Raw genomic sequence first — 22,043 nt, forward strand, 5'->3', positions numbered from 1 at the left:
GGACTGGCACTGTCAAATGACTTCTCTTCAATGCCATTCATATTCTGAGAGAATATATTTAAGAGTGGTTACCTGTTCTTTAAAAGACTCTTAGGTATTATGAAGGTCACTTCATAATAGCGGTATATAAGAAAGGAACACAAGGTTGAATCACAAGATTTTGAACTTTGAGACTCTGTGCATGGACCGGCCTTTATCTTTGTGTGATCATTTCCAGCTGGTTGGGGAGGAGGAAGATGTTAGTGTGTATGACATTGCCGATCATCCAGACTTCCGCTTCCGCACAACTGATTTTGTAATCCGCATTGGCAATGCCGAGGATGGTGCTTCGATTGGTGAAAATGAGGTGAGTGGTGGTAAAGTATGTTCTTGGTACAATTCGTAAGAACCATGACCTGGAAAAAAGTGAGATGTTGGGCTAGCTATCTATTTAGTCTTCTGCTTTGAACTAAAAGGCTTCCTTGTTAGCCAGCCTACACATGCCCAATGTCCTTGACTTTCTCGCACTCTCCTTTTCCTCCAACATACTTCTGGTTAGAATACATGTTTGCTCTTGGCATGGATCATCTGAAGCCTTTGTTCACATTCCTACACTCTTTCAATCAAATATGAATTGGGCAGATTTTATGTCCGCTTTCTATGAAAGCTGGAAAGTTAAGAACTCAAGAGCTCAAAACTCAATTTCTTAACCACCACTAGATGGCAAGCTTTCCAAATATTGTACAGTAGTTGAAATTTATTTTCTTCCAAAGGGAGGCATAGTTGTGACAGTGGAAAGGATTTTTAAAGGTACACTCCTCTGCCTTTGAGATTAATTTAGAAAGCATGTTGTATGTGAAATCTTCCTAGTAGTAATGGTTATGGTGGCTGTTGCAATCTTAATTCCTCTGGTTGTACTATATTCTTGGTCCTGTTTATCATTTACCTGAAAAAAGCAATAATTATTATTCCAGAAGTTAGAGACAAGGTTCCTGCCTGACCCGGGTTTTTATCTGCCTGTCTAGATTTCCTTTTAGGAGGCCATTTTCCTCTTGAGTAGGTGTGCTTCTCAGATTCTCAATTTCCCATCAGAAATACTTTCTTCTTAAATGTCTCGAAAGAGAGTTTTTTTCCCATCTGGGAAAATCATTGGTACATTGCATAGTTGAGCTATAGAAAAGGGACTATCTCTTTAGGAGACTTCAATCCAGGATGGAAATGCTTTATACTGTCCTACCCTCCCACCCACTCTTCCAGTCATGTACAAATGTGCAGAGAGGAGGTACGCTTTGTAACATGGCAGTAACTTTTTGCTATTTTTATTGGAGAGTTAAAATTGAATGATAAAGATTGGAAATTATTTGAAAGCAACTACTGAAGGGAAAGAATATGTAGGGTGTTGTAGAATGCAGAATTATAGAGAATGAAAGTTAACTATCCTTGCCAATAATCACTTTTTTGATGCAATGTAATCGCACTACAAAGATTAATCTCCATCTCAAAGATCCTATGTTCTTAATGCCAGATTGTTCTAAATGTCAAATTGGGATCTGGCAATAAGCATCCATCGTGTAGTGTTCGTTTCAGATTAACTTTGTTGACCCAGTATATTTCTTTCTTTTTGCTCTGTCTACCAATTTACCCTGTGGTAAAACTGGGAAGGGTAACAGGCAACATCCTGTCAGAATTTGCCTTGATAATTAGAAACTCCATATGCCTTTCAATAGTTGTGCTGTTGTGTTCAAATTTTTGCGGACTTTGGTAAAAATATGGCAGCCCCTGGGGGAACAAAGCATTGGAGTTGAAAGGCTTTGGGCCTGATTTAGCAAACCTTTCTTAATCTTAAAATAGATCTCTTTAACCTGGCCATTTGAACTGATGTAAGGATTATTTTAGCATTAGTATTTGTGCTTTTGTTAAATTTAATGGCATAGCTTTAAAAAGTACATTATTATTGTGTGCTCAGCTATCTTGCTTACCTTACTTGGATGGTTATAAAAAAGTAGGGTGTATATTATAAAATAAATAATGGTTGCTTTTGTTTCTTTAGCCCTCTGTGGGACAGGTGGCCCGAGTGGATTTCAGCAGTAAAGTAGAAGTTGTATGGGCAGATAATTCCAGGACAATTGTTCTGCCACAGGTAAATAAGCTGCTTCCGGTTGATGTAAAATATTAGTTATCTTGTTTTTATTAAGTGGCTTCCATATATTAGAGTTTTCTAGAATATATGAGAAATTGCTCGTTAGTTCATTACACTAGTTCTATTGGCATCTCAGTAACACTGTGTAATAAAAAGTTTGCTCTGATTTGCTGCTGTGATTTTTTATTTTTTATTTTAGTAATAAAATCTTACCTTCCCAGGAGCTTATGTTGTTATATAGTTGCTTATTCTTGGAATCTAAATGTGGTCTGTTATTTTGAAAGATGTTTAATGCAGTCTTTAAGGCCTCTAATAAATATGTCTTTTAAGGAACTCCTGCATTTGTCTCAAAAACAAAATTAGTGACCATTAACTTACTTAAAATATTGTAGTTTGCCTCTGTCTTTTTGTTTCATTATAGCACAGAAGCTACTAAAACACAAGTAAAGGGCCTGCTCTTGCTTCAGCAGCCTATTAAATAACATTCAAGGCTTCCTTTTCTTAAATAGAGCAGTTCCCCTTTAATTATAGTCACCAGTGCCGGAATTATGGCTGTGTGATACAAAGCCCTCTGGTATATCCCATCCTGCTCTTGTCACACATGATCATATCATGTGGAGGGATCTTCCGTGAAAGCAAGCTGTCTGTGCAATTCAGCATTATAAGGTGTATTGTTTTAAATAAAAATGTTTCCCCCGTTTCATGACTCTATAGAATAAATGTCATAACCCTGTATAAACTTATATGCTGAAGGATATATGTACATTTTATAAAAACATATAGACTTACATTTTATCAAAATCTGTTGAGCCTTGAAAGTGGGAGAGTGGGTGTATGATAGCCTGAAGGACAGTACAAAGAAAATGCAGAAAAATGCCAGAAAGGTCATCATTCCTTAAAAAAATCAAGGGCATTAACTCCTTATGCTCTGTAGTGGTGAGGTAAGGAGCTAAAGATTATTCACATTGACTGTTACTGATAGAGCAATGTCTGAGGAAAAGGAAACAGGTATTTTGGATTAATTCAGGGATTTCCATCTCTTAACTGTCTTATAAAACATGCAGCTTAGTAGAAATAGCAAAGGTGAAGTTAAATAGCATAAAGATATAAGATAATGTTACAGCTATCTTGGAGACTTCAGTCTAAAAAGATAATCCATATTGCTCTCTGATCTGTTGCAAGCTCTCAGCACTGGTTAGCACTCAGAATCCCCTTGATTCCAGAGATAATTGCTGGTTCAGCATTCCAGATTTATTGTGTAGGGTCTGCTTCCTAGTAAAAGTTCAGCCTTTGAGGTATTCCATAAATGGAGAAATATTGTTTGTTTGTTCAAAAGATTTTATTTATTTATTTATTTATTTAAACTATTTATTTATTTATTTAAATATATATATAGTAGCCCAGTTTAAGGAACTCTGAGTTTGCAATTAATGTGGTTGATCCCTTTTAGCTATAGGAAAATCAGACTACATTATCATGAAATGAAATGGATTGTGTGTTTTGCCATGTGTTGAGGCTCTTCCTCTTTTTCATTCTGCTTTCTAGCACTTGTACAATATAGAATCTGAAATGGATGAAGAGACAGATCTTGATTCCATAGATGGCAGCACTAGTGGTGCTTCTTCAGATGAATGGGAGGATGAGAGCGATAGTTGGGAAACAGATAATGGCCTCATGGAAGATGACCACACAAAAATTGAGGAAGTTGAACCCGAGGAACTACCTGTGGAAGAGGTGAAAAAGGTAGAAGAACAAGTACAAGGTGCTGTGGCAATGGCAGTGGCTGATCTAACAACAGATAAATCAGGCAAGGAAGGAACTCCAAAGAGTTTCCGAGAGTTGAAGGAGGCCATCAAGATCTTGGAAAGCTTGAAGAATATGACAGTTGAACAACTGCTGACAGGTTATCCAACCTCTCCCACAGTTGAACCAGAAAAGCCTACACGGGAAAAGAAGTTTCTAGATGATATAAAGAAGCTTCAGGAGAATCTGAAGAAAACCCTGGACAATGTAGCTATTGTGGAAGAAGAAAAGATGGAGGCAATGGCAGACACAGAGAAGAAAGAAGAAAGAGAAATTCAGACACAGACACCAGTGGCATCAGAATGGCCCAGCGAAACCCCAGTGCTTTGTCAGCAGAGTGGAGGCAAGCCTGGTGTTACCTTCACCAGTGCCAAGGGGGAAGTCTTCTCGGTGTTGGAGTGTGCTCCAGGTCAGTTTTTAAAGTGGGGCTAAGGAAAGACTTTAGGGCAGTGATGGCTAACCTTTTTCCTATCGTGCCAAAAGCGGGGAGAGCATGGGGGGGGGTGTCACACACGCGCGTGCCCACACCCATAATTCTATGCACCCCCCATGCATGTGCGAGTGACACCCCCCCTCCCCCCGGTGTTCCCCTCGCTTTTGGCACATGATGGCACGGTGGGCCGGGTAGGCCTGTTTTTTATCCTCCAGGCTCCAGAGGCTTTCTAGGAGCCTGTGGAGAGCAAAAACGGCCTTCCCCACCCCCTTGGAGGCTCTCTGGAGGCTGGAAACAGTCTGTTTCCCAACTTCCGATGGGCCCAGAAGGCCTGAAAATCAGCTGGCCGGTGCGCACATGTGCACTGGAGCTGAGCTCGCGTGCCCACCGATATGGCTCCATGTGCCACCTGTGGCACGCATGCCATAGGTTTGCCATCACGGCCTTAGGGCATTCTAATAATATTGCAAGCTATTAGCTCCACTCAGCATAGCCTGTGTCAGGGAAATTGAAGTCCAGCAATTTCTGAAAAGCCGTAAATTTGTAATTCTGTTTTATTGGGACCAGTGTTTGAAAGTAAGTTATAGTGGTCCCCCTTTCTTTCTAAACATATGAGCCAGGTGTAAAATATAACATTAAGTCTATATCTGGACTGACCCCTCTCTCAAATTTTTCTCTCTATATCTCTCTTCTTGTAACTTTATCAGGTCTTGTATGAAGTCTTTACAGTAGTGACTTGCATTCAGTTCAACAATCTTCAATAAAATTAGTGATCCCTGCTCAGGCTAGACAGTGTATTTTAATACAAGCATCATTTGAGCATTCTGGCAATATTTGTTAATAATTACCTTATTTGTTAATAACTTTAGTGCTGTTTTATAGTTACAAGGATAGCATATCAGAGTTATTTTTGTCTATTTTACTAACCCTACAATTTAAATAAGTTTCGAGCAAATGTTAGGAGCAAAGGAGAATGTGAAAAATTAGGTAATCTGCTACCCCAATTTATTTATTGCCCCATTAGATAGCCATGCCTTTAAGAAAATGGAATTTCAGCCTCCAGAAGCCAAGAAGTTTTTCAGCACAGTGAGGAAAGAAATGGCTTTGTTAGCAACTTCATTGCCAGATGGGATCATGGTTAAAACATTTGAAGACAGAATGGTAAGTCATGTAAACCTTTATATATGAACATCATTGTCCATAAAGAAAGGTATACCTTGTGTTTTAAAATTGTTCCTAGGTACAATTTTCTAAAAATTGTTTATAATTTTATTATTAAAAAGCATGATGTTACTGTGTGTCTAAGATATTTCTTAATGAAAAAAATGTTGGTTTTTTATACCAACAAGAAAAAAAAATCCCCAATTCATTTTATCTATTAGCAGGTAATTAAAACTAGGAACTACACTTGTTCATTTGTCACATTGTTATTTTCCTCAAGATAAATAAACACTCGTGTATATATGAGTAGGAGTTAATTCAATAATGTTGCCAATAGAATGTTAACATTGCTTGGTAGATAGCTATTAAATGTAGCAGAACTTTGTCATTTGTTGAATGAATTAATATGGCTATTCTAAGGTACTCCTTTCTGTATTTTTTCTGAGAAGGTACCAACAACTTGCCAGTGTAATTACATTTATATCCTTACTTCTATTATGGAACTAAAGGAGGTGTAGATATAAGATATTTCTATCTCAGAGAGACTTTGTGCAGGTTTCTTATCTGTTTAGTCTCAGCAAGATAATACATAATCTCAGTTTGCGTAATAGCAGTATTTTTATTTGGTATGGGCTATTATTTCTGTGTTACTCAGCAAATGTGGAACAAACAAAACTAAGTAGAACAGAAATTTTCTTTGATGACTTTTTCTGAACATTTAGTCAAAGTACAGTGTGGCATGAATTATCGGGGTGTATACTAAGTATATTGATATGAAACCAAAAAGAATGCTTATGTGCATTTTCTTCATAGTTTTGGATATAACATTTTTAGTTTGTTCTGGTTCCTCTTTATGGATTATTGCGTGGACTTATACATAGCCTCTCCACAGGATCTCTTCTCAGCACTGGTCAAAGGACCTACGCGCACACCGTATGAAGATGGCCTCTTTTTATTTGACATCCAACTCCCCAATATCTATCCAGCTGTGCCCCCACTCTTCCGTTACCTCTCCCAGTGCAGTGGCAGACTGAATCCTAATTTGTATGACAACGGAAAGGTTTGCGTAAGCCTTCTGGGCACGTGGATAGGCAAGGTAAAAACTGCTGCTGACTTTTACTATAGTCCTCTTGATCTGGGTTATTCAGTATTATATTATAAACTGCATGCAATTGCAATACTTTCTTTAATGGTTTAACTCAAACAGCAAGATGGCTTACTCTATCTGCTGTTCAAAGATACTGTTTTAATCCCCAATATTGTCCAACCATATGGGGTTTGTCTGTAGCTACCAGCTGTTTAAAAAAGCCTACTGCAGCACCCATACATTTGGAATCTAGTTCTCATAATACTTTGGTTCAGACAAAATATAAACTGAATGTAGCAAATGAAACTAACATCTGTTAGAAAGAATTTCTTCACAACTCATTTCAGAGTTTTTTTCTTTGGCAGTGCTCTTCCCTCCACCTACTCCATCATGAAAATTGTATGAATGCTTACCACCGAACTCCGTTCCCATAATAGAAATTTGTTTTAAAATATATTCTATGCGTGTTTCTTATAACACCTTCATTGTTATTACTGGTTTTCCAGTTGGATTAATCTTCTTTTGTCTTTCAATGGGCATATTATAGAATTCCTATCTTACAGTACATTATTTTTTTGATTAGAGATGTAAAGAAAAGTATATATGCTATCCTGTCCCCAAAAGTTTGTTTTACCCAGAATCTCTAGACACTGATATCATTCATATGAACAGTAATGTTGTAGTAGTAATGGAAGTCAGCAGAGCATGGATCATTGCAAATGCCTTGTTCTTAAAAGTTGCTGCGTCTGCATTTTGATGCTGTGTAGTCCTTGCTGTTGAATTAACTGATTGCTCTTATTTGACTATTCCAGGGCACAGAGAGATGGACCAGTAAATCTAGCCTTCTTCAGGTGCTCATCTCAATCCAAGGTAAATTCCAGTAAGATGGTAGTAGAAGAAAATATTGGCTCATAACCTACTGCAATAGACAGAAAAATGTTGTTTTTTGGCTGGGCAAGCTGTGGATTGTTTTCCTTGCCCAGGAACAATGATGTCCATGGCTATTTATTTCATGCCCTAAAAGCAAAGCCTCAGTCACCAGTGGGATAGCTGCCAATATGGAGAATTGGCAGCAGGTAAGCTCCCTGGGCTTGTGGTTAAAAACAAAGAAATGCCAAGCTTTTTTTTTTTTTTTGCTATTCATGGATGCTCCATCACTGCCATTCTTGGCAGCTGTTCAGTTCACTTCTGTACAAAGCAGTGCAGCACTTCCATGCAATTGAGAACCTAGACGTTCATTGCAAGGAGCAGGTTGGAACACCTTTTACATATGCTATAAATCTTCAGAGATTTTTTTTCCCAAAATTTTTAGTTTATTCAAAAAAGATTAAAATACAAAACACCAAAATATTTTTAAAAATAAAAGAAAAAAGACAACAAAAAAGACAATAACAAAAAAGTGTCTTTAAAAAAAAACCTAAAACTAATGCATATAGACCTTACGTTCTCCCTAGTTGAATGAATTCTGATTAATATAACAATATTAAGTTTACCACCCCCTGCGAAACAGGCCAAAAAACTTTCAAACTGTTAAACTACTAAATCTACTTGCAAATTGTTAGCCTGTCATCTATAAACTATATTAATAACAAAATGTTTAACAGTAAAAACAGAGATTAATAACTCAGACATGATTGTATGTTTAGAAAACATACAAATGGTGTGTTTCTCATTAGGCATGTTTCTCATGAAGAATTGTATGGTGGTTTATCCATGTATACGGTATGTCTTCTATATTAGATTGTAACAGTATCCCCAAACAAGTTAGGGGAGTTTGATTTAAAAAAAAAAAAAGGCAATTCCTCGTATTAAGAGGATATCTAAATTACCTAGTTTTGTTTAACAATGGGAGGCATTAAATTGAAAATCTGATTTGATATAAAGAGAACCTATAAGAAAAAGCTGCAATTGAGCCTTTTCTTAGAAGTACTTTGCAAAAGTAAAAGCAAGAAAGCATTAGTCCAAAACTTAATGACCTTCATATTAAAATAGCATTCCTTCTGAATTCCTTTTCATATAAATTTTTTTCTCTTCAAAACAACTCCAAAAAGGGAACATTTTGTCATTTTCCAAAATCTTGGAGAGATTGTATTATAATGGCTTTTCATCAAATGCTTCCATAGTTGAGTTCACAAAATAATAAAACCAAGTAAATTGGGATTAATAATTCAAATTTGGAACAATTGCACTTTAAATAAAAATTATTTTTATCTCCAATCCTGAATAAAAAAATACTTTAAAGTACTCTGAAAAATACAGTTTTCCAAAATAGAGAGTATTTGTTTCTCACTTTTATTTTAAGTTTTAGTAAATTCATTGTCCTAATGCATTTGTATATCCTGTTTCTTTTCCAATTATATTTTTAAGTAAAACATGTTCGGTCGCCCTGCATGTACATTTTCTAAATTATACATGTACTAAATATCTTATTTCTCCCACTATTTTCTACCTTCCTTTCCCCTTCCCACTTTTTTTTTTTTTTTTTTTTTTTTTTTTTTTTTTTTACTACTAGGGCTTATCCTAGTCAATGAGCCTTATTACAATGAGGCTGGTTTTGACAGTGACCGGGGCTTACAAGAGGGCTATGAAAACAGCCGATGCTACAATGAAATGGCTTTGATCCGTGTGGTGCAGTCAATGATGCAACTGCTGCGCAAGCCCGTAGAAGTCTTTGAGCAGGAGATCTATGAGCATTTCTGCTGTAATGGTTGGCGCCTGATTCATCGTATTGAGTCCTGGGTGGAGACCAATGAACTGGTGGAAAGGAGCCATGATCACGCCTGTCTGGCAGAGTCTTCCTTTGCGCACTCGGCAGGAGGCATTCTGGTTGAGAGTCCTGTAGACAATATGGGGCCATTGGGAGAGCAAGAGTTAGGGGCTGCAGGAGCAGCTAGCCAACTCTCTGATGGCAAGGAGGAGCTGGAAGACTCCGGTTGCGGAATGTCAACAGTGGCTGCTAGTGACACCCATCAGTGTTCAGACTCTGAGAGCATGGGCCAGGCCAGAGAAGCACATTTTGCCAGAGACGTAACAGATGAGGGTAAAGTTGCTCAGGACTCTGCCGCTCAGCCAAGTGTGAAACCAAAGAAAAGGAGAAAGAGCTACAGGAGCTTTCTCCCTGAGAGGAGTGGCTACCCTGATATTGGGTTCCCCCTCTTTCCATTGTCTAAAGGGTTCATAAAAAGCATCCGTGGTGTCTTGCAGCAGTACCGGGCTGCCTTAGTAGAGGCTAGTATCCCCGAGTGGACAGAAGATAAATAAATTAAAAAATCCAAGTTAGGGACAGACAGGCACACAGAAAGATAGGGCAGCACAGGGAGGAAGAACCTAGCAAAAGTTGTTAACAATAAATAGACTGTCTCACTGCACCCCTTCCTCCTTGGCTTGGTTTGTTATAGAGAAGCAGAATTCCGTAACTCATTTCAGGCTGTCTCTTTAATCACATTTCAGATGCACAGGGTGATTGAGCACACACACAATCACTTCCCTCCACCACACCCCAATCCCTTCTCACACAAATGATGTTTCCCCTTGGGGCTTGATTCCATGAAGACAGGTGCTGCGGCCTTCCCATTTCAGAACTTAAGTGAAGTTGGGATTGGATCTTTCAACTCCTAGTCAATGAAGTGACGACCCCTCCCTTGTTTTGAGTTCTTGGGTGCTGTGGATATTGCTGAAAATGGGGATTGCCTTTTGATTAAATCCTGAAAGATCCTTATATAAGGATATAATTGGAAAATGTAATGCTGTAGTATTCTTCTATTCTTGACCTAACTTCACTAAAGTCTATTGATTAGAAGGAAACGAATAGCCCACCTTTCTGCTCTGCATCATTCTTAGTTATTTTCACTGTTGATTATATCTATTGGAACTAAGGGGACGTGCTGTACGAAAGCCACCAAATGATAAATGTAAGCAGCTTGCTTTCCTTAATTGCTTAATCTCTTAATCATGAGGAGCAAGTAAGCACAAGGCAAGCTGTACTTGTTGGGATGAGCACTTGGAATTTTTGGTCTGTCTTAAGTGTACAATAGCATATCTTGTTCCACTTTGCCTTGAAGAGGAATAGTGCATATAGCATAGTTCACTGTTCTCTTGGATACACGAAAATTATACAATTAACTATGAACATTAAGGTACCTCAGGATGATTCTCTAAATATCGCATGGTGCAAACCATAATTTCTGAATTTCTGCTTTCACCTATGTGCTTGCAAAGTGGCAATTCTGCCTGACTCTATATCTCCATGGATTCATATCAACACTGCAGCAACAAAGTCTACATTCTGGTAGACAGTGGGCCTCTCTAATCAAGCATCTTTAAATAAAATCACATCCTTTTCATTAATATTATTCATGGTTCCCAAATTCTGTATCATTTGCTTTAGCTGTTTCCAGGAATGGTATTGTGACAAAGGAGTGGTTGCAGGGACTGAAAATGCATGCTTCCAACAAAGTTCAGTTGGTTATTGTCCACATTCCTGCATTCAAAACAGACCTGCATTCTATTTTTCATTTGGTGTTTCCTTCATCTTTGCATGGCTTCACATTTATTTACCTTTATTATTCCTATTCTGAAAACAACCTAGATGTCCCTCTTAGTCACCCTCCCAAGAGAATAATCCACTTGGAGAATATTGAGGGAGATGACATAAATCTTGTGTTGGCTTGGAATGTAGTGGGTGAATTATTTTAGTATTGCAGAGTAACATTTGAGAAATAACATTTCTCTGTTTTTAAGAGAATAAAGCAGGCAAGCTATTGCGGCCCAGGCAATTATGACTCAGCAGAGAGCCCAACTTAATAAAAATTCAGAGTACTTAGATTGATAGTCATCAGATGAGGTTAGGAATAGAGTTTACCTGTTGCCCGCACTACCAGGCCTGCCATTAATTGTGCAGAAGGGCAATTCTGTTCTGAGGTATTGTCATATTTCTTACGCAGATGAGATAGTGTCACCTCCAAGTTCCCCAGAGAGAATTAACCAGCTGCCTATCTTAATGTGATGACCCTTTTCAAAAGCCTGCCTTTTTCCAAATCGTAATCATGTAAACTGCCTAGTTGGTTCCAAGACATGGTTTAATAAGGTGAGAGGAGCCATGAAAATGTTAAATTATGCAAGCTACAGGAGAGCTATCTTTTCTCAAAACACAATGAAGGACTTGTCTGAATTGCTAGCAATTCTGCCCCTGCAGAAGATTTTGCTTATTCTTTCCTCCTTGGAACCTGCTGACATCTTTTACATTCTCAAGCTCTGTCCCTTTTATCCTTGCTGTTCTTTGCCCTTACCAGTGGCCTGCACAGACGTTTACATCCCCCCTCCCCCCTTTAGCTATTGAATAATGTGAAGCTCTAGATTATGCAGTTGCCACTGGGCATATTGCAGCCGTGTACCTTTTTTGGGTGTATGTATGTAATCCAGAGTGAAGAGACACTCGAAGAGACAGACGCTTATACATACACACCAAGAAGCCAAAGCATGAGGCATATTGTTAGTCTTGAGATGGGCCACATGATTGTGATGTATAAATTAAAATCTTAACTGTTAAGTGCTGGGGAGGGAAAGGGAAAAGAAATATTACTAAACTTTATAGACTTGATTCTGTACAGTATTTAAAACCGATGGAGCTGTCATATCGGGGCAATGCTTAGGGTATGTTACTTTTGCAGCTGTGAATGCTTGGTTGCTTACAATATATGTATAAAGTACTGTGTGATGAATCTTTTTTTACTGGCAAATTTTGTTTGGCTAATCAAGATGCAGTAATAAAGGAGAGAAAGTGGCTTGCCGTTACGTTCGCCGCTGTTCATAGATTTGGCTGTTCATGCTGTGTGTCGTTTCAGCTTGAAGCGTCAGGTTTATGTAACCCTGAAACTCTGAAAGGGATGTCAGCATGTCAAAAGGGTTTGATTGACATGTCTTTCCCAGGATCACGATTTACCTTGTAGGGCTTGTGAATGCTATAATACGTTCACTAGGAGGGTTTCTCTGGAACCCTTCCTTCTCGCCTTTAAATTTTCAAGGTGCTAAACTTCACCATCTCCTCAATTTCACTGTCAGCTACCTTTACTACGGTTGAAGCTTCAACAATAATTGTGTTGATTATCTGTTAAACAATCCCACTTCTCTTGGTTGCTGTGTTAATATGCATATTGCGTCATATTCCTGTTTGTGTATTTTGCAATCAGAAGGCTTTTTTTTTTTTTACCTTTGGCCAGTTTTGGATAGGAGAGGCACATTTATGTCTGTCAGAGCATACATAAATTTATGCAACACAGTAATCATTCTTCTTTACATTTGCGCACACACAATTCCTTTTTTTTTTTTAGCAAGGTGCATCAAGAGAATGTTAAAATATCATTAAGACACCCCTTAATGACTGATTTATCACAATCTTCATCTCTGCTCTAGAAGACAACATAAACTATTATGGAAGATATCAAAAAGTGGAGTGATGTACACTATACTTACACTAAAATAATGGCCTCATAAAATAAATATTGAAGAGGATGCACACACGTATTATTTGGCTGTCTAGTTTCTGTCCTCTGAAAGGCCTGGGAAGTAAAGCAATTGAGGCTTCTTACCTGAAAGAGTCAATCCACTAGCACTTTTAAAAGCTGCTCCAAACTTTTTTTTCTCCCTCTTTAATCACACAAGATTAAAGATCTTTGCAATGATACAGACCAGGCACAAGCTTGCCTCAGGTGCATGATATGAAAACTAGATTTTGTCTGTGAAAACAGAAGTCAGCTGCTTTGCCCCTTTTCTCTTCGAGCTCAACATGCTGATAGAACTCATTTCTGAGTTTTAGTCTGCCCTGGATAATGGTTCATTGTTTTGAATTACAAATGTTTCCCCTGAGGCTGACACTTTTGTCAAAGTCATCCAAGCAGCAACTATTTGACTCAACGGTTTTAAAATGGCCTGGGGGAAAGTAGAACTCTCTTCATTGCTACCCCCTTATTATGTTTAGCATGATGTTGCACTGGAAATTGGTTCTCTCTTATCTATGCCTGTATGTCCCAGTGACCATTATATGTGCTCTCTGCTCTTATTTTTTTCCTAACAGACAAAGTAACAATTGCTTGTATTGATGTATTTATCTGGCCTCCACATCCCAGTTTGTGCTTTAAATACTTTTACACTCTGCCTCTCTTTGATTTTTGCAAATTTGTAGTAACCAGCCTGGTAACTTAGCTGTTTCAGAAAGCCAGTGTTTATCAAATGTAAGATACATATGCCCCATCTTAAAATATAGTCTCCACTACTTGTAATACATGCCAAATGCGAAAGCCAATTCAACTTGCATGTGCTTTGTATTTCTTTTAAAATCTGTAAGAAATCAGCCTAATATTAAACGGTAGAAGTCCAAGTAGATGCTATGCAGACTTCAAGACTAGTAAATCCTCTTGAAGAGATATATCTGTACATAGCGATATCAGGGGAATGCTATTCATAACAAAACTCAGTAAACATCTGTTCACGTATGTGCAAATCTTAATTATTAGCTATTCAAAATGTGGCCAATAATATCTAGTAATAGATATCTTAGGTAATATAGGTAATATCTACTACCCTTACAAAGTAAGTGCTAGAATAAAATCCTATTTGGCAGATGGCAGCACAAGGTCAACCTATCTTAAAAGCTAAGCAGGGTCGGGGAGTACCTGTGCTCTCCACTGGACTTGGGAGTTGAATAAACACCAGCACCCCACCCCACCCCACCCCGAAGGAGGCCATGACAAAGCAATTTTATATTCTTGCCAATAGCACTACATGGATATGTTTAAGTCACCAGGACTTCAGTTTGATTCTATTTAAAGATAAGTTACATAACTTCAGATCTGATGCTTTCCTAGGATAGCAATCAATGCTATCTGATATATATACAGTACATATAGGGATTTATTTTTCCTCAAAATAGTTTGTGAGGACAGGAAACCACATTTTGTCTACTTTAATTTCATTAACAGTTTGGATTATAAAAGCTGCAGAGTTGGGGGATTTGTAGCAAATCTACGTCTCTAAATTCCTCTGAGACTGATTGAAACTTCTGAACTGTTCACCAGGATCTGACCCTACTTTCTGGAGGACACACATAATTCTTCAAAGAATTGCATTAGGGTTGAGTAGGAATTCTCAGTTCTGCTTCAAAAGCACTTTCAGCCCACGTCTTACATTATGTTATAGGTCCAATCATAAAGGCTTTGAATGTAAATTGAAAGCAACTGTATACCCGGTTTCCCCCAAAATAAGACATCCCCTGATAATAAGCCCAATCGGGCTTTTGAGCACATGGCAATAGGCCCAAGCGCTTATTTCAGGGTTCAAAAAAATATAAGACATGGTCTTATTTTCGGGGAAACAGTAGTTAAAGCATTCATTCTCCAAATTCTCCTTTATTATGACGAGTTCTATACTGCTCAATCCAGAGATTTGGGGAAGTGTATGTTCTTTCTATCCATTTTTCATATTTTTAGATTGATAATAGCAGTTTGGGCTCTAATTGTAACTATTGATAGCCTTGACACAACCACCCTCCCCAAACTGTCTTGCCCTTAACTATAAGTTGTCTGCATTAGCAGTTTAAAAAGAAACAGCAGGCTACAATAAAAAGATGGCCATTATCCCATTTTTTGACAGCTGCTTTTAATCTACCAATAATCTATAGTTTGTCAGATGGACTATGTTATTACAAATGTTAGCCAGGAATATATGCAAGGAAGGTGAATGCCTAAAGGTGCCACTTTGGACTTTTATGGAAATAACCTACAAGTTGTTGATCAAATGTGCATCTAATTGAAGAACTGTTGTGTCCTGGAGAAAGTTGTCCGGCTATGTTTCCATTACCTACCTGCATTTGAATGATAAAGATGGTGAAATGTTACATTAAGTGCTTTGCCTTTTGATAAGAGCAATCCAAAATCACAGCATCGATGACATTTTTTTTTCAAAATAAGTCTTTCATTTCTCCATAGGAATATAAGCAACTACACACAAGGCATGTATGTATGTCTTTTATACTCCTTACAAAATCATAAAATTGGTCCTCCGAATGGCAAAGGATTAAGACACCTTTATCCAGACAGAAGGGTGTGCGAAGTGGCTTTGGTTTAATTGGAAGGCATACTTCTGCTACAGCAATGCAGAGGGCAAGGAGACTCTAAACTTGCCTCTTTCACTGCACAGCAGCTTAGGGAGACATCATGGGCAAGACAAGCTCCTCCACTATTTGCATCGCAATTAAAAGTTGCAGAAAAAGACAAGCTCTCCCTGAGAATTATCCCTGTCAACAATGCTGATGGTGTTTTGAATGCAGTAGATGCAGCATTTGGAGATACCTTCACAACTTTCCAAAGTGTCACAGTGGTGTTACAAAACTCTTTCCACTGTTTCTTCCTGATGCTCATTCAGGATCCACTAATAATACGGGCTAGCCGGTTGTGTATTTGTCCTTGCACTGGCTCACATGTCAACACCTCGCCGTCTACTGTCATAAACCCCTTGGGCTCTAGGGGCTCCAGCCGAAAGGCTTTCACGGGCACGTAGTGGACATGAGGGCTGTTAAGAGCCAACTGATTCCCTTTCTCCACGGCCATGAATAACCGGAGCATTCCCATCCGGGAAATGCCAGCAGTTACGTAGAAGAGATGGATGGCATCGTCAAACAGCTTGGCTGTGGGAGCTATAATAAAGTCTGTTCCCAGGTGGGATTGCTGAATGCCAACTATAGAAACAAATTCCTCCTCAGGGACGACAGTCCAGTGCTTGGGAACTGGCTGCTCAAAGGGCACCAACAAGGAGTCTTCCAGCACAGAATCCTCCTTCAGGAGGGGAGATGCAGGCTGAGGGAGGATGTTGACAGGAGATTTCCCATTAGCAGTGGAGACCCAGTGAGGATGCTGAGGTGAGGGGCAGGTATTCACCTCTGTAGGAGGCAAGGAATTTGAGGCAGAGCTTTGTACTTCAGCTGGCAGGTAGGAGAGGCGGCCCTTGTAAACTTGGAGTGACGTGAGGAGTTGGAACGTGCCCACTGTAAAACGGGCACTACCCAATTTACGGTACCTCTCGCTGGTAATGTCCACGTCAGAGACAAAACCCCAGCCAAAGCTAAGGAAGGAGAAGAGACGCTTGCCTGAGGCCGTGCGGAGGGAAACGAGGTCCATGGGAGCATGCAGGCCTTTGCATAAGAAGTAGGTGCAATTCATCAACAGTTCCTCCTTTGCCACATGACTTTTGCTGTAATGGGGAAAGAGAGGGAAGGACAGCCTAGGTTAAATCATGATTTCTTGAACAAGCCACTCCACATGCCCTAGTAACTCTTTGGGCATAACATTGAGCTATAAACCCCAATCTATACTTGCAAATTTAGGATTCACATATCATGCTAAGTGAAAACTGGACAAGCCACTTCATTACTTAGCGGGATGTGTAAGCCCACCCATGGGGAGAAGTATAACCTAGTGCAGAAAACCAGCACAAGACTACTTTTCCAATGTGTTTAAGATAGCAAGAGCACTTAGACTTATATACCACTTCATAGTGCTTTTTACAGCCCTATGTAAGCGGCTAAGCATAAGCATATACTAAAAAACATGACCTACCATTAAAGCAGCCTCCTCTCCTATATATTACAGGCCCCCAGCTGATCTCCCCTGCTCCTTAATGCCAAGGTTGCACGACATGCATCCTTAATTCCTCCAAATATCACCCCCAAGATAAAATGTTTTAATGTAATAAAAAGAAAAAACCTAAAGTCATCTGGAGTAATCATGTTCACAGTGGGTTTGTAGATGTGCTCCTCACAAGCCAGAAATAAAGATCAGTGCCTCTCTCTGAAGGCAGCTGCTACCCCAGAACTGTTTTCCTTTGCTTGATTTCTCCCATCAGAAACATGCAAGAATATTGAACTTGGAGGAACAGCTGACCTCAAACCTGTAACATCTACCATATAAAAGATACTCTATGTCAGGGCTGTCAAACTTGCAGCCCGAGGGCTGGATGCATCACAAGCTGGCCACATCCACGCCCAGTTTAGCGAAGGGGTAGGAAGTCACGATATATCACGTGATGATGCGAGTTTGACACCCCTGCTCTATGTCAATGCCACTTACATGATGCTACTTGCATATGGCAAGGTTATATAATGAGAATCACCATTACTGCAATGGGTAGCAAACCTAGTACAGAGATAATACAAATTCTAGTACAATTGCAACACTTCAGACATTCTTGATAAATGACCTCTTATAATTGCCTTTAGCTAAAAGCCTCTTCCAGCAACCCAAAGATTTAAGATGTCATTGTCACAGCAGTAGCACTTTAGGCTAGAGATGAAAGTTGTCAACCACTCCTTCTTGAATATTAGCGATGGATGTGCACAGCATCCTGTTACAAGGGGTCTGTTTGACTTCTAGGAGCTGACAGGTCTCCCAATATTTTCCCCCTTTTAACTTGAAGAAAAAAAGCACCTACGTTTTCAGCAGAGAAAGGAAGAATGAAGAGATGCAGAGAACATCATCTTCACAAAAGCAACAGCCTTCCAACCACAACAAAAATCCAAAAGAGGGCATTGCTGTCATGAATTGTAGCCATGTTGATGCCACATTTAAAAGCATAGTTCTCACTGGAATTCTTGTAACCTTAACATTCCGTCTAATAAATATAACCAGAGTTCAAAGAGCGGTAGTTGCATTTGATTTGAAGGAAGCTTTATCACTGCCATTCTAGAACCCTTACATTAATTCTGTATAGGTTTGAGAAGAAAGCTCCAGTATGTGAAGATGAAAGTCAAGGCTAGACCCCTAGCAAAAACTTCTAAAAGACAAAGTCAGTCCTACTCCTTGCTTAGGCTTATAGCCATGTTAAAGCAGCACCTGTTTTAGTTTACTGATAGCTTTAAAAGGAGTTTGTTGTAAGCATTGAGTGAGAGCCAGTTTGGTGTAGCAGTTAAAGCATTAGGCTAAAACCTGGAAGACTCTTGAGTTCTAATACTGTCTTGATAGGAAGCCAGCTGAGTGACTTACTCAGTCATGCTAAGCCCTGGAAGGAGGCCATGGCAAACCACTTCCCAAAAATCTTGCCAAGAAAACTGTAGGGACTCGTCCAGGTAGTCGCCAGGAGTCAACAGTGACTCAAAAGCATGTCTGCTCACAGACAAATAAAGCATTCAGAAAGCTCAATAAAGGTATTGCCTTAAAAGAGATGTTCAACTTGACTAGTTCTTCAGTTTAAATGTAATTCTGAAATGAGAACAAGTGCTTGTATGTGTCAAAATGGGAGTGTGTTGGCAATGGTGGTACTGCATTTGGAGGATTGCTAGGGGTTTCTGACACATGAGCAGCTTTGCAGTACTTCCCCCCCTCCCCCAACATACCCATCACAGGATTTTCCACTGATGAGAGGATTCACAGGCAGGAGTTTGAGGGAATTAAAGAGGAATATAATTCAATAGGAATTTATATGAATTAGGAAGTGTGTGGATAGTTAAAATAATGGCAGTAGAAGACAGCAAACAATTGGACGTCTTTAGGGATCAAGTGACTGCAACAGCTACAATTTGAACATATGCTTCTTAACGTAATCAAAAGAACATGAAAGAAAAGTATTTGGACTTGCTTACAGCAAGGATTGTCACAAAGGACAAAGGGGCGAATGGGATGTAAAGAGATCAGGTGAGCACTTCCAGTTGTCTTTTAGTAAAGGCTTCTTCTAGTAAAGAAGCAGTCTTTTTATTCGGTTCAGTAGAGGGCAGAGATCAGAAAGTGATGGGCAATATTTGAGGATATGGGGAGGGCAGTTTCCAAAGACTCACAGAAAACATGTTTCTTTTCCAGTATTTGAAAGGTTTAAAGGAACAGAGGGCTTGCCTTTCAAACCTACTCCTATCCACAAGAATAAAAGTTCATACCGTATAATCATACTGCTAAATTCGGCCATTTTGTGTCTGGGGAGAGGTACATCCACCCACAAACTGCATTTTTTCCCCTGGCCTGAGCTAAATGCATCTAATTTGACTCGGGTTCTTCAAATACTCCAGCCTACCTGAAATTACCCTGAGACATTCACCCTATCTCAGTTTAATGAGGCAGAGTTGCCAAAAAATGATCCTGATTTCTTTGAAAGAAGATAAAGATAAGTGAACATTGTAAATCTTGATAGGAGGGCTCATACACTTCATTCCTAGGTAGAAGCAAGGCCATTGAGCATGATAGGAGTATTGCCATTAGAAAGTGCACCATCAGCAATAAACTTTCGAAACAGGAAACAGATTTCACTAACATGGGCCAATGCCAGGTATTGGGGGTGTAGCTGAGATCTAACTTATGTAAAAAGAATATTGCTGTTGGGAAAAATCCAGATTAAATAACCATTAAATTCATATACATACTGCTCTTAAAATAATTTCTGTAGCTGTTTTCAATACAAATGATTTCTTCAAGAATAATTTAGAGAACTACCACTCAGCATGATAATTCTGCAAGTAATTTCTGCATGATTAAGATAAGTATTCGATATCTCAGTTTGCATCTCACTTTTCTTCCTTCTGAAAGTGATCCCATTTTGACGTCAGAGCATTTCTAGATTCCAGTAGAAAGACCTTAGGATTACACACTTTGGCCTTTTAACTAACTTTCTATAATGTCTGGTCAGCCTTTCTTGGAGACCACGTGTTGGGATTAGAGAATTCCTTTGAGATATTTTAGCTCATTTATCAAATTACAGCGGTTCAATGAACCAGTTAGGGCAAGGGAAAAGCAACCAGATGCCTTCTAAATTTCAAGCCTTGGCAAGTAGTATTAACCATCATGGACACCACCAACAGCCTTTGTCCTGGAGAGATTACATGGAGGAGTCAGTGGTACAACTCTACTAGAGCATCCAGTTGCAGAGGGGAGTGACTGAAATACAACCCTCAAAGAGCAGAGAGGAGGAAAGGGGATGGAAAAACAATCCGTCCCTTTTCCTAGTGAATAATTAGCTTTCTCTGCCTGATGCTCTCCCTAGCTGAGTCAAATGCATTTGAATGTACCATGTTGAAGAAGGCAGGGTTGCAATGTATCTAAAGCTTAAGAGTGACTCATTTTCCGGCTGAGGCTGTTTGACAGGACCCAGACTTGTTTCCTCTGGTCTTGTTTCTCCGCCATGATGATACCAGAGCATTTATCTTAAGAGACCGTCAGGTGGCTGAGCCAGTGTAACAGAAAGGAAAATAGCCCCTCCAGAATACCTTCAACACACCTCTTTCACCCTCCCTCCTCAAAGGGAAGCGGGGGTGGGGGTGGGGGGAATTAGCCACAGAGCAGATGGAAAAAGAGGCCTGCTGTGCAAAGGGCAGAGAGGCCAGCACAGAGGGAGATGGGAGGAGCTGTAGCTTCTGGAAGATTATTGAAAGCTGAGCTAAAGACTATTTAGTAATAAAGGAAGCTTTGGAAGAGAAGAACTTCCCCCACACCTCTCTTTAAAATGACACATGATACCACTCCAAGGAAATATTATGCACCATGTCAGTCAGAGGAAGGGCTGGTGTGAAACTGCTCTACCTATGGCTGCCTCACAAAGCAGAAAGCAGGAACGACTCTTGCTCCAATCCGAAAGGCCCACAGGCTCTCGGGCACCAATGGAAGACCAGGCAGGGTTTCCATCTGGCAATGGCCAGATCGTAGGCCTTGGGTTGGTGATGAGCATTGGAAAAGGTTGCAAACGAGTCACAGAGTCCTCCCTGCAAAATTTGAGGTGCAGAATCTGTCTAAGAGCAGCAACATAAAGGCACTGAATATTCCTACTTAAAGGCAGCTAAAGCAGGAGGCAGTACTGGCTAATTTAGAGACCCTAATTAGGTTCAATTCCGTGACTGAATAAATGGATGGAAACTACAATACTACAAAATGGATTAAAACTACAAGAACCGGGCAGGGTCAAGGAAGAGAGCCTTCTTGGCCGTTGCACCCAGAAGTCTCACTTCTGAGGGGATATTCTTTCCCCCAGAGGTGAGATAGGAAGCCTCCAGTCTCCTGTTAAAGTATGGCTCTGCCACCTTATATGGGGAGCACAGAGGAGCATGCAGTCATGAGGCTGCCTAGTGCCCTGCGAGCCCTCCCTTTGCCTTTTAATTAATTTTAACAGTGTTATTATCATCCTTGCCTTTTTTTTAACTTTTATATACTGTTCTTATATTTTAATATTTTGTTGTATACTCCCTCTCTGAGGGAGATAGACAGTTCAGAAATGTTAAAAATAAATTTAAAATATCAAGAAAACCCAGGTTACAGGTCAAACTGGAAACCTAAAAACATTCAGAAGAGGGCCACAGCAATGCCTTTCATTGCTAGAAAAACTACAGTGATGTGTTCAGGAAATCACCAAAAGCCAAGTTCAATTCAAGGGAGACTGTATTGCCAGGAGGACAGAATGACCCTCCTTCCATTTCTCTTTCC

At 39.5% G+C, this 22,043-nt stretch overlaps 2 protein-coding genes across 3 annotated transcripts in view; one reads left to right on the forward strand and one right to left on the reverse strand.

Moving 5' to 3' along the window:
- UBE2O (ubiquitin conjugating enzyme E2 O) overlaps nt 1-12,425 on the forward strand; it is a 78,452-nt gene extending 66,027 nt beyond the window's left edge. For both annotated transcript variants that reach the window (XM_070937533.1, XM_070937534.1), the window contains exons 13-19: nt 218-346; nt 2,030-2,119; nt 3,665-4,331; nt 5,380-5,516; nt 6,409-6,612; nt 7,416-7,473; nt 9,116-12,425. In XM_070937533.1, the coding sequence (XP_070793634.1) occupies nt 218-346; nt 2,030-2,119; nt 3,665-4,331; nt 5,380-5,516; nt 6,409-6,612; nt 7,416-7,473; nt 9,116-9,864 (2,034 nt within the window). In that variant the 3' untranslated portion in view covers nt 9,865-12,425. The remainder of the gene's footprint in view (nt 1-217; nt 347-2,029; nt 2,120-3,664; nt 4,332-5,379; nt 5,517-6,408; nt 6,613-7,415; nt 7,474-9,115) is intronic.
- Nucleotides 12,426-12,821: 396 nt separating this feature from the next.
- SPHK1 (sphingosine kinase 1) overlaps nt 12,822-22,043 on the reverse strand; it is a 42,807-nt gene continuing 33,585 nt past the window's right edge. The window contains exon 5 of the mRNA XM_070937535.1: nt 12,822-16,845. Coding sequence (XP_070793636.1) covers nt 16,017-16,845 — 829 coding nt within the window. The 3' untranslated portion in view covers nt 12,822-16,016. The remainder of the gene's footprint in view (nt 16,846-22,043) is intronic.

Source organism: Pituophis catenifer, unplaced genomic scaffold (assembly GCF_029215685.1).
Source record: "Pituophis catenifer annectens isolate HBS135680 unplaced genomic scaffold, rPitCat1.0.hap2 SCAF_2, whole genome shotgun sequence".
Taxonomy (NCBI): Eukaryota; Metazoa; Chordata; class Lepidosauria; order Squamata; family Colubridae; genus Pituophis; species Pituophis catenifer.